At 37.2% G+C, this 13,377-nt stretch overlaps 1 protein-coding gene across 7 annotated transcripts in view; it reads left to right on the plus strand.

Moving 5' to 3' along the window:
* LOC118745696 (calcium-dependent secretion activator) overlaps nt 1–13,377 on the plus strand; it is a 393,045-nt gene that overhangs the window by 45,197 nt on the left and 334,471 nt on the right. For all 7 annotated transcript variants that reach the window (XM_036479292.1, XM_036479290.1, XM_036479296.1 and 4 more), the window contains one exon: nt 12,693–13,142. In XM_036479292.1, the coding sequence (XP_036335185.1) occupies nt 12,799–13,142 (344 nt within the window). In that variant the 5' untranslated portion in view covers nt 12,693–12,798. The remainder of the gene's footprint in view (nt 1–12,692; nt 13,143–13,377) is intronic.

Consider the following 13,377-nt stretch of genomic DNA (forward strand, 5'->3'; position numbering starts at 1 on the left):
CCCATTTTCCGAAAATTTTATTTTTTTTTATCGTATTACTCGCTAAAGAATTATTCTAAACATCAATTTTGAGTAATCTAGCTTAAGTGGTTACTGATTTATTGCAGATTTTGTATTTCTCTGAATTACTGTTATATGGGATATGGGCGTGGTTATTGTCCGATTTTAAAAAATTTCAACCGATTGCTTGTACTAAGGTCAATAACTGTGCCATGCTTGGTAGTAATTGGTAGAGCGGTTAATAATATTATTATTTCCTCCCAACAGGGCTGGGGACGAGTGGGTTCTAGGACCGAGCAGTGTATCGGAGGTGTCATCAGAGCACCCCAGGTAGCGAGTTTATCAGAATCTGCAGCATTTCGTTACATGATAATGTCCAGTCACCGTTAGTCTTCTGGATAGAGTTCCTGTAGAAGATTTCGACAGAACATTTCGCAGCCGGTTTCCTTTGAAGCTTTCTTCCATGTGTTGTTGTAGAAGTTTTACTAAGAGTACTGTTTCGTCCCCTATGGGGTTCTTTAAAAATTGCGTCCTTGTAGAGTTCCCAAAGCCTGGACTTCTGGCTTAGTTGAAAAGCCTCTTGCTGAAATCTCAGGATTCCATTACTGGAGTTTCATTTTGCACTACTGGAGACTGCTTGAGAAGGATAGCCTGAAAGCAGCGTCTGTTACAAATTTCACCTCTTAATCAATTTTTAACGATGTACATATGCCGCATAGTTTTAAGTTGATTTCTTTACGTTTTTTAAATTTTTATCATCATCCGTCCTTTTTTTCTCACTTTGAAATTAAAGGTCAATAAATCACATTATAAATCATGCACAAGATTTATGGGTCTGCTTATTCACTAATTTAATTTTCACCAATTTTTGCGCGCGCATACCAAACAACCAATCTCTTCTTCTTATTTGGCGCTGTAACCGCCTAAGCAATTTTGTCTGAGTTCAACAAAGCACGTCGTTTCTCTTCTGGGCCAACTGACGCCAATTGCAAATGCCAAATGAACCCAAGTCCTTCTCCACTTGGTTCTCTATCGTAGTGGGGGCCTCTCTCCTCCTCTGCTACCACCAGCGGGCCCCGAGTTGAACACCTTCAGACCTGGATCGTCGGAGTCCATTCGAAAAACGTTACCAAGCCATCGTATCTGCTGTATTTTAATTCGCTGCACTAAGTCGATGTCGTTGTAAAGCTCATACAGCTCATCATTTCATCACCTGCCGGACTTGCTGTCGCCACCGCGTAAAGGCGTAAATCTTCCGCAAAATCTTTCTCTCGAATACCCCAAGAGCCGCCTAATCGGATGTTGTCATGTTCAATGCTTCTGCGCCATATACCAACACGAGTATGATGACTGACTTATATGGTGTGGTTTCGGTACGTCGAAAGACGACTTTACTCCTTAATTACCTACTCATTCCAAAGTAGCACTTGTTGGCAAGAGTTATTTTACATTATTGACATTATTATCGGTGTTAGTGAGGGTCCTCATGTAAAATAAATCCTCCATTTCTCGAAATTATAACTCCCAACCGTGACGTGGGTGCCAAGGCTCGAATGCGCTGACTGTCCGTCCTGTCCTCGTTGATCGCCTGACCCATTCGCTTTGCTTCCTTATCGAACTTGGAAAAGGCAGAGAAGACTTCGCGCAATTGCACGCTTTTGTGAAAAATTGTTCTTGAGCGGTTCAGTTCTGTTGCTTTTATTATTTTCTCCAAGATCAGATTAAAGAAATCGCATGAAATGGAGTCGCCCTGTCTGAAACCCCGTTTGGTAGCAATCGGCTCGGAGAAATCTTTCCCAGTTCTAACAGCTGTATCAGTTTCCCGGGAATGCCAAATTCAGACATCGCGGCGTATGGTGAGTGACAAGATTTGACATATTATGAATACCTGGCCTATGGTGGATTTTCCAGGTCTAGAGCCGCACAGATAAGGCCCAATGAGCTCGTTGACGGTGAGCTTCAGGATTTCACACAATACGCTCTATAAGACCTTGTAACCTATGCTTAGAAGGCTGATCCCGCGGTAGTTGGCGCGAATGGCGTGGTCGCTTTTCTTGTGGATTGGGCAGAGCATACTTAAACTCTAGTCGCCGAGCATGCATTCATCTGATTACATTCTGCATAAGAGTTGATGCATGCACCTTATCAATTCCTCGCCGCCATACTTGAATAGCTCGGCTGGCAGGCTGGCAGCTATGTTGTTTTTTAAGCGCGCTATTGCTATTCGTACCCCATCATAGTCAAGTGGTGGAACAGCTACTTCGTCATTCTTCTCATTTTTTTTTATTCAGTCTTCTCCACACCTTTCTGTGCTGCTACCATTTAGTAGGGTGGAAAAGTGTTCCCTCCATAATTTCAGGATGTTCTGGACATAAGTCACTAGGCCGCCATTGCTGATCTTACAAGAGTTCGCCTTGGTCTTAAAACCTTAAGTCGCCTAACCCTCTGCTAAAATTTTCGGGCGTTTTTCCTGTCGGCCAGCCTTTCAAGCTCTTCGCGCTCACGTGATTCGGTCTTTCTCGCATATATTGGTTTGTTGAAGAGTGCTCTCTGAGAGCAGCTGTGAGAGTCGGGTAGAGAATACATTGGCCGTCTGTTGTGATTGCAGCTTTTCGACGTTAAGCTTTCCTTGCCTTTTTGGGCGCAAATTTTCTGCTACACAGAGGTGGGTGCGTATCTTAGATGTAACCACTGTACGAGTCAATGGTTTGGCCTTGGAGTGTACGGTCGTCCAAACCAATGGAAGCGTGCCTTCCGTCTATCACAACATGATCGATTTGGTTTCTCGTTTTTCGATCTGGAGGCAACCATGTAGCCCGATGGATCTTTTTGTGCTTGACCCTAGTACTGCATTCAACCATGTTTCGGACCCCGGCTAAGTCGATCAGCCTTAGTCGGTTGTCGAACGCTTCGTCGTAGAGGCTGAATTTTCCGACGGTGGTTCCAAAGGTACCTTCCTTTCCCACCCTGACATTGTAGTCGCTAAGCCGATTTTGGTATCCTGGCGGGAGCAGCTCTAGTATGTGCGCTCCAAGCGGTCATAGAAAAGATCTTTGGAAGCCTCGTCCTTCTCTTCTGTCAGGGCATGGACCCAGATTAGCGAGATGTCGAAGAATCTCACTTTTATGCAGATTGTGGCTAGACGTTCGTAACCGGGGGGAAGGACAGTACTCAGCGACGGAGACTCTCTTCCACCACAAATCCAACACCGAATTTGCGCTCCATTACATGGCAGCTGTAGTAGACGTCGTAAGGTCTCAGAGGTTTGTTGACTTACCTCGTCACACGCATTTCTTGAATGGCGTTGATGCTTTTTGCTTTTGTTCTTACGAGGCATCAACCAGCCGGGCCGGGGTCATTAAGGGTACGGACATTCCAGGTGCATCGTCATCAAAAGGGGGGTTCTCATCTGAGGCTTTGTTATCCTTTTTCAGTGGAGCCTGTTTTTACGTGGCGGATCCCAAACCCAGCGCGCAACCCATTGCTGGGACGGGGGTGGTTTCGCAACGGATTACACGTTTATATAGCGAGCCAATTGCTCCAAGACAGACACCTGCTTGCGGCCGCACCTACTGGTGAACAGACGCTGCAAACTTCAGTGAGCGCTTAAACCGAAAAAGTCGGAGTGGCCCCACCGAATCTCACTCTCTGTCGCCCGTTACCAAGGTTCCACTCGGATTGGTTACTAAATCTCGCACATTGGTTGCTCACGTTGCCCAGAGTGTGCGAACGAGGATGCAAGAGTCGGGGTTGAGTATAGCCGTGCAACTGTAACTGCATACCAGCACAACGACTATACCCCATTGCACCCCCCAAACAACCATTGCGCGGACTTTACCACATTATTAGTAGATCTACCAACTTTTTATCTGTATTTTACTTTCTACCATTTTTACCAACAGAGGCTACAAATCTACCAATATTGTTTTCTGGAAAGAAAGCAAAGGGATTAAATTGAACGCTTTCATCGAACATACCTAAAATAAACATGAAAATTTAACTCTGACCATAACCAATTTAAAAGTGAAATTTAATCTCATTGCAATACGTTTTTTTTTGTGGGAGACTGCCAAATGAATGGTGTGCAAATTTCAGGCATTTTAAAAACAATTTCAATCAAACAATTTTGAGGTGCAGAGTAATTGTTTGTTTTAATGTAATACTATATCATTTTGACATTAAGAATCACCGAGGCGAAAATCCAGCTGCATTACCTGAATTCGCCTCAATGAGTAAAAACTATCTCATATTGTTTCTTTTAAAAAAATCTACCAACTTCTACTAATTTTTGTATGTAAAATCCAGGGTGTCCAGATTGTTTAAAAAAAAGCGCAATTTCTGAAAAAAAATCGCCAAAAATTGCCATTTTTTAATAAAAGTAATGAGATCGATGTAACAAATCTTTTATTTAAAAAATGAGATCTTGTTATAATATAGTTTTTAAAACCAAAAACGAATATAATACCTTTAATAATAACTAAGACAAATCACTTATATAATAGTGACTTACAAACCATTTTCTTTCAAAATACGCATACTTTTTAAAAATATTTGTTTCAACACATTTTGCAATAGGACTGCGCAATTATTAAATTTATTATAACTCATGTTAATTGATAGTCGTATTGTTTAGGCGCGTCTGCTAACCCTTTTATTGGTTCAAAAATGGTGGGTAGGCACTGTGGCCAATGGCAAAGTTCGTTTGCCACCTCTGCATGGTTGTAAGTCATGCAGAGTCCGCAAAATGCTCCGGAAGCAGTGTCCGGAGGATGCATCCGACTAGGCAGAGCATACTTTGAAGTACCATCTAATTAAAACTTAAGAAAGTTCAATTACATGGCAGTTGAGAAGTGTATGTGCAAAAATTTCCTAAATTGCATAAAGGAAATGTTTGCACATGCAGCAGTACATAGCATGTATTTAGGCGCCTGGTGGTAGTAGACGCGCCTAAAGACGTATAATCCGCTTTTAAGAGCTCGGCGCTAAAAACTAATTAAAAATCTATAATAAGGCGAGATCAGCTATTTCCATAATTTATTCAAAATCACCTATGGTGTCTGAATGATTTACACTTCTGTTGTTGTCATATATATATAGCTATTCGATCTTGATAACATTCTGTTTGATATTAGAAACCTTTTGCAGCAGATACTATTAGCCATCATATAACACTTTATTCGAACTATTGAATTAAGGCTTTCCAACCTCATCCTATTTTGAATCTTAGTTTTTGTTGAATTCATTACGGAAAAAACGCTCCAACAAGGCATGTAAGTGCGGCTAGGATAATAATATAAATTTACTTATATTTCCAAACATTTTATTGCCTGTTGCGGTTTTCACTCCGTAAAAAATTATCCAAAATTCTTCAGAGTCGGATGAAATGGTTCTGAGAAAAGTTATTCCATGGGAAAGTTAAAAGATTTAAATATTCAGTTTCCGCTGCTTTTCTTTGCTTCAAAGTCAAATAGTGAATTAGCAGGTCCCTGAAACTCGCCCTCTTGTGATTCACACACTTTTCTGGTGACAAAATCAAAGCTTTTTTAAAAGTATTTAGTTGGCTAGGTAATCGTTTCAAAAGTTCTTCGATTAGGGTGATTAAACATTTTTGGCAGTCTTTTAATATGCTTCTTAAGTAAAGATTATCACGCAGCTCATTAGCCTCTCCTGTAAAATTTTCGTGGAAAACTAAGTTTTGTATATTTTTATAATTTAAAAAATTTATTTGAAGGGAAAAAATCGCCAATGGCGACTTCCTAATTTTTCCGCGCAAATATCCAAAAAAAAGTCGCCAAATTGGAGCGAAATCGCCAAATCTGGACACTGGTAAAATCTACCACTATTAATTTTTTCGAAATCTGTATATGTACTACGAATTTCACCAGTCGATGAGGGTTAATAGCTATCATCGCTTGACATATACATATCTACATACATACATATGTACATATACATTCGAGTGATCCAAGTTTGGTATTTGTAAAAATAAAGATTTCATCCTAGAAAACGAGGTACCGCCTTAGTTTTTTCCCTTTGATATTTGTAATATCTATACCAACTTTCAGTTTTCTACTGCAACCAATACAGGGTGCTCAATGACCTTGAAATGCGCTACTGGATCGCTGTGAAATTGGCAAAAATATTGGTAATTTTTATACCCGAGCCCACTTGTGCACAAGGGTATTATAACTTTGTTCACATAACGGTTGTTTGTAACAGGCAAAACGAATCGAGACAGATATAGACAAATGTATACATAAATGATCAGGATGAAAACAGAAATCGATTAAGCGGTGACTGTCTTCTCCGTCCGTCCGTATGTCCGTCCGTCTGTGCACACGATAACTCGAGTAAAAATTCAGATATCTTAAAGAAACTTGGTACATGTTGAAAATGGGCAAAGTCGGAAAATAACCACGCCTACCCCCCATATAACGGTAATTTTCAGAAATACGAAATCTTCGATAAATCAGTAAATATTAAAGCCAATTTATTCAAAATTGATGCTTGCAACAATTCTTTACCAAGAAATACGATTATGATAAAATTGTGGAAAATGGGCGTTGCACTTATGATCCCATATATGTATCTCGGTAACCCTTCTACCAATTTGCACCAATCTCGGTATGGCTACTGTGCTTGCCACATGAATGCAAAACATTCAAAATTATTGAGATCGGACTAAAATTACGGCTTTTCATATAACGGTAAATTTTAGAAATGCTCGAAACTTCAATATTCCGAAATTTAAGGACGCTAATTTACTCAAAATTGATACACCCCGGCTTACCATGCAGCGGTAGCTTTCGGAAAGGTGAAAAACATATTTTTAATACTTGCGCCGGGTATTTAATGTTCGGCTCTGCCCGAACTTAGACTTTCTTACTTGTTATAAAAAGCTACTGTTACCATGACATCTGAAGCTTATGATATTTGATAATATATAACTTAGCTTGAAATCTTCTTAGGTTACTTAACCAATTGTTTGATTTATATATGTACAGAATACTTCTAGAGTAAAATATGGATCCTTAGAAACTTAAGATTTGGTACCAACACCTTTTTCGGCAAGAGGAAAAATTTTGGAAGGTGCCCCAAACCCTATCTGGGAAAAAACTTTTTTGGACCACTCTAATATACATACATACATATGGGACGTTCCACGTCAACAAATACAGGCTTCCAAATAAAAATTTTGTTGGCGGATTTAAGTGTTCTATGGCTTAAAATATTTGTAAATTCGTCTTCTCTTGAATGCCGAGTAGGGGTTTTTCGAAAATTTCAAATAACAATGCCAATATGGCGGATAAAGGGTATTAAGTTCGAAAACTTTTAAATATCTTCGGAAGAACTGAATCTATTCTCAAACGCTTTATCTAACAGTTTTTGGTGTCCCTGAAAACACATCTGATGCTGCATTTTTAAAGTTCAAAATGGCGGACAAATTTTTTGAAATAGACTGGATGGGCTTGAAATTTTTTGTTCAAGATTTTTTGGGATCGCTGATTACAAATTGGAAGTTATTTTTAGAAATTGAAAATGACGGATCCAAAATTGGTCGAAACTTGTTTCTCTGGGGTTTTTTAGGTCTCTGATTACGAATTTGATGCTATTTTTCGCAAATTTGAAATCGCTGTTTCAAACTAGTGAACAAAATTTTAAAAAATATATCGGAGTAACTTAATGCTTGATTTCAAATGATTTGTAAGAAGGGATCCCAAAACCCCCGAACAAGAAATTTCAAGCAGATATGACTTCCAATTTGTAATCAGCGATCACAAAAACCCTCGAACAAAAATTTTCAAGCCCATCCAGTCGATATCCAAAAATTTTTCCGCCATTTCGGATTGGCCATTTTGAATTTTAAAAATATAGCATCAGATGTACATTCAGAGACACCAGAAAGTGTTGGATAAGGAATTTGAGAATAATTTCAATTTTTGCAGGATTTTTATTGACGAATATATTTAAAAGTTTTCGAACTTGATGCCATTTATCCGCCATATTGGCAACGTTATTTGAAGTTTTCGAAAAACGCCACTCGGCATTCAAGAGAAGACGAATGCATCTTCTAAGCCATAGAACACTTAAATCCTTCGACACAATTTTTGTTTAGAAGCCTGTCTTTGTAGACGTGGAACGTCCAATATGTATATATACTACGCGAAGCGATTGTTTGTCCAGGACATAAGATCTGCGCCGTTCGATTTTAAAAAAAAAAGGCGCCAAATTAAAACGCTTGGCCTGTGGATATGCAAACAGGTTTTATTTTTTCCAAAAGGGTTGCGACTTGTTGAACAATTAATTTCAAATTATTTAATAATCAATGCCATTATATCGGCCCCTTCGGTCGATTTTCCAAAATGAGGTGTCAAATTAAAAGCCCTGGACTGCAGATGTGCAATAAGGTTTTACTCTTTTGAAAAGAAAAAATAAATCAGTTATTACAAAGTGGGTATCAGCTGAAATGGTTTTGAAAAGTTTTGTTTCTTAACTTAACTATACAAGGGTTGCCACCTGTTTAAAATCCAAATTCAATTTTAATTAAGGCAAGAAAAATATATATCGCCACGCCTGTGCCAAACGAAAGGGGTTTCAGAAGGTAGTAGTTTGAAAATATTTTGAAGAGGGTTGCCACCTGCTTGAAATGTCGAAGTTCACGTACACAATTTATATGAAATATCAAAATATGGATGTCAAACGAAGGGGTGTTAATAAATCTTTACTTTGAACACTAAGAGTATTTTTGCTGCCACCTGTTTAAAGAGTTAAATTCAAATTATTTAATAAGCTAAATAAATTATTAAAATATGGATATCAATCAAATGGGGTTTGAAAAATCTTTATTTCTGAACTATATCAAGCGAGGTTGCACCATGTTTAAAAAATCAAGTTTAAATTAATTCATCAGTTAATTAAAATTAACAAAAATGTTTTAGCTTGAAAATTCGGTTTTCGGACGAAAGAGTTTAAGAAAACTTTAGCTTGAAAGTATTTTGAAGAGGGTTGCCTCCTGTTAAAAAAGTCGAACTTAGTTAACTATTGCACAGGTTATAAGTAATATGGGTATCAAACGAAAGAAATGTTTAGTTTGAACATCTAGAAAGTTTTTGATTTCCAGAGGGCGGACATCTGTTTAAAATTGAATTTAAATTATTTAATAAGTTAAATTAATTATTAAAGTATGGGTACCAATTGAAATGGCTTTCTAAAAATCTTCTTTCTAACCTTTATTTAGGAGGGTTGCTACGTGGTTGAATAATCAAATTCAACTTAGTTTCTGTTTTATTGAAATACATGTGTATGACAATATCAGACGAAAGAGATTTAAGAAGATTTTAGTTTGAAAATACTTTTGAAAACGGCTGCCACCGGTTTGAAAAGTCGAATTTAGTTAACTTATACACAAGTTTTATGAAATATTAAGATATGGGAGCCAATCGAAAGAGATTTATGAAAGCTTTAGTTTGAAAATATCTTTGATTAGGTTGGCTACCTTTACGAAAACTTATATAAATCTAGTTGAGAAGGCATATATGTATATTACACGAGAGGGCATTTTTTGTAATAATTATTAGATTTGCACTGTTCTTCTGAATTTCAAAATGTGAGGTCAAATTAAAGACCTTAGCCTGTAGATGTGTGGTTTTACTTTTTTAATTAACAATCGAAACCTGCACTATGCGATACCTCTCTTCACTTGGAAACAGCTGAATGGATTTAGATGAAATACGGCTAACGTTTGGAATATTTTTTATGTTTTTGAAATTCAATTCTAGGCGTTTTAACGCCTCCTTTTTCGTTTATCTCGAAATTGTTCCCGGCGGTGTTTAAGTGTTGTGTTAGCTGTGATTTCAGAGCACATTCTATCTAAAAACTAAAGCACTTGCCATTAAAATATTGCACAAATTAAAAACACTTTTTATTACTAGTTTCACAAAATACGGCCTCGCCATGAAAAACTAAATTTGGGTCCCTAATATTCTCATCCCAATTCTTAAGCTTCACTCAAAGTTATTTCCCATAACGAAAGCAGAGAAACAAATTTCTACAACATTAAAAAGTTTTTAATGAAAAAGTAATAATGACTCATTAGGCGAAGTCGATCAGCCTCAGGCCATTATTTGACCTTTCGTCGTCGACGGTGGGGCCAAATATCCCTTCCCTGCACACCCTGGCCCTTGAAATCGCCAATCACATTTTTTTTTTATCGTGGCAGGGGCAGCTCTCGTATGTCTTCTGCAAGCGATCATAAAATAGATCCATGGATGCTTCACCCTTCTCTTCCGCGACATGTTGAAGAACCTCGCTTTGACGAGATTTTAGCAACCTCAATCTTGCACTTTGTTGTAATAAAATTGAGATATACAAAAAAATGCATACATTTTTCTGGGCATTATTATTAAAATTCTTGAAATTTTGATGAAACTAGAAAATTTCCTAATTTCTGTACAGATTTAAATTTGGATTTGTAAAGTTTGGTTACATGAGCTATACTTTTCTACAAAAAAATTAATGAATGTTAAAAAATAACAATAGGAAAGTAGTTAAAACTAGTCAAAATGCCGCGTTTGTATAATTTTGTAATAGTATGTATGGAGTAATTTAAATATAAAACCTATAAGGTTGTTATTTATATTAAAATACAATGGATAACAACGAAAACCCAACAAATTCTTAAAATTTTAATTTAAAAAAATGTGTCTTAATTTCGATAGTACTATCGAATGGCGTCACTATCGATAGTTTGATAACTCTAGTCTCAAGCGGTACGACGTAACGAAGGGCAGCTGCTACTGCTTTTCGGCAGACGTTTCAACCTTAGGAAGATCAAAATATCACATCTCCACCACGGTTGCCATTTCCAAATTATTTTTCGGACCAACAAATGGACCGAATGGTAAAAAAATTGACCAATTTTTATTACATCGGGAAATTGAGTGGAGTTTATTCCTCTTTATCAAGAAAATATGCCAATTCAGTTTTTATATTACATCCGCAGTGCATTACAATTGTATATTATTAACATTATATTATTTAAAGTTTTAAATTATAATTTGTTTCTTAATTTCGTTTTTATTAATGCTAAATCAAAAAAATTGCACTCAGCTGCGGAACTGTGAGTCAGACTAAAAATGTTATGAATATCACACAATTCTCCAAAGGCCGCTTCACCCAATCCATTTTTAATCCAACTTACTTGATCCCAAAAACGTTCTATATTGGTAAAATTTTTTAAGTTACCTTCACTCCGCCTCAATTTGCCAATTTGAAATTCAATTATGCCTGCATCATTTAATGTGTTCTTACACGATATGTATTTGCATCTGTAAATGTGACATTTTCAATACATATGTTATTGCGTATGTCTGTCAAATTCACAGTCTTTATTTAACTATTTAAAAATAAGTTCTTTGAAAACGAAATAAACTAAACTCAGATCATTATATCTGTGTGTCAGATGAAAATAGAAACATTTCTATTTTTAATATTTTTATTGAGCTTTGTACCACGATTGTTTATTAGGAAAAATTTGAAAAAGCAACAAAGTCTAAGCGGTAGAAGTTATAGCACTATTTCGGAGATCACCACATCTCGCTCTTGTTGCTAATTTATTTTCCTTATTCAACCAACTACTATCAAGTGCAGCTGATTTGCCGCTATTTAAACTCGACAGCGTGGTTGTTCTGGTCAATTCTATACATCCATTTGCTTATTTGCTTTTTTTGTATAGTTTCAGGCAGGCTATTCCTAAACTATGTATTTGTCAATGTTATTGTGGCTTGTTAACATTTTTATTTTTATTTTTATTTTATTTTTTTTGCAACAAGAGTTTGCGGGATGTACATAGCTCAGTGGTTAACGCTTCTGACTTTGAACATCGAATTCGCAGGTTCGATCCATGCTGAAGTCTAGAAAAAAGAAATCTGATGAGGAGATGTGGTGATCTCCGAAATAGTGCTATAACTTCTACCGCTTAGACTTTGTTGCTTTTTCAATTTGTCCTAATAAACAATCGTGGTACAAAGCTCAATAAAAATATTCAAAATAAAAATGTTAACAAGCCACAATAACATTGACAAATAGAAACATTTATATTTCGTATGTGCATCTGCTTTGTGCAGAAACAAATCTAATTTGCCTTTACACGATATGTGTACAAATGCAAAGATATATCGTGTAAGAACACCTTTACCAACGCAGGAAATTGGCCAAGTAGCGGCAAAATTTATACATCAGTATCAGAAAGAACTTTATGTGGTGTAATAATTTTAAGATGTTTAATATCTTTTCGATTGAAATCGAATATTGTTTTCATGTGCTAAATGCTATGATTGAAGTTTTGCTACCTTTGCATATTTTTGTCAGCCACTTTAATATTGGTCACCGAGTAATTGAATATTTTTTGAAGCATGCTGTGACAGATGATTAGCGATGCCATATTTGAAGGCAAGTTCGCACTTTTAGCAGGTGTTGCCAATCGGCCCTATGCTGAATATCGTCATCGTCGACAATCGTCAGCGCATCAGTAACATGGTTGACGATGGCCGTATCGTCACTTTTACTGACGATGAAAATATTCAACATAGGGCGGAATATTCATCAATTAAATAGAAAAAATTGAAAACGAGAAATTTATCGCATGATGTGAAAGGGTGATATTGATATTTTTTCTTTTTCATTTTTATTAGACAGTTAAATTATCTACAACCAAGCCTTCTCGTACCAATAGGCTTTGGAAACAGTTCAGCACTTAAAGGAGTTTCTCTATTGTAAAGCTATTCAACTTATTCAACCATGATCGATCCTAGTTCAAGTGAAGAGGAGGGCGATGATGATCCCGTAGTCGCAGTCCCGCCCAAAGGGCGCCCAGCTGCAGCAGCATCTTCTACTTTAGCTTCCAAACCTGCTGCTAATCTCGCAGCGACAAATGCCGACTCGAGTCTTTCCAGCTCCAAACACAATGGGGAGCAATTTCAGCCCGTTTCACATAAATCAGTTAGTGGAGCATCAGGAATGCCCGGCAACGGATTTGAAAGTGGAAGTGGCAATGTGGCGGCCTGTGGGAACGGCAAGTTGGAGCACGGCGCAGGGAGCGAAGCATCCGGAAATTTAGAAGTACCAAACAGTGCCATACCAAGGTAAGCACAAGGCTCTACACGCCGACGAAAAAATTTTATACACGTAAATATGTGTTTAAGAACCCAGTTCTACACGCACTAGGTGGGTGAAAGATTACTCACTGAAAAATTCAATTTATTTATCATTCATCTTGTATAAAATTTGTCAATACATACATACATATACGTAGGTATGCGCATACTTGGTTGATGGTATTTTAGCCTGCATTTGTTTTATTAGTAGAACATTTATTTT

This window comes from Rhagoletis pomonella, unplaced genomic scaffold, assembly GCF_013731165.1.
Source record: "Rhagoletis pomonella isolate Grant_MI unplaced genomic scaffold, Rhpom_1.0 Rhpom_scaffold_00009, whole genome shotgun sequence".
Classification (NCBI taxonomy): Eukaryota; Metazoa; Arthropoda; class Insecta; order Diptera; family Tephritidae; genus Rhagoletis; species Rhagoletis pomonella.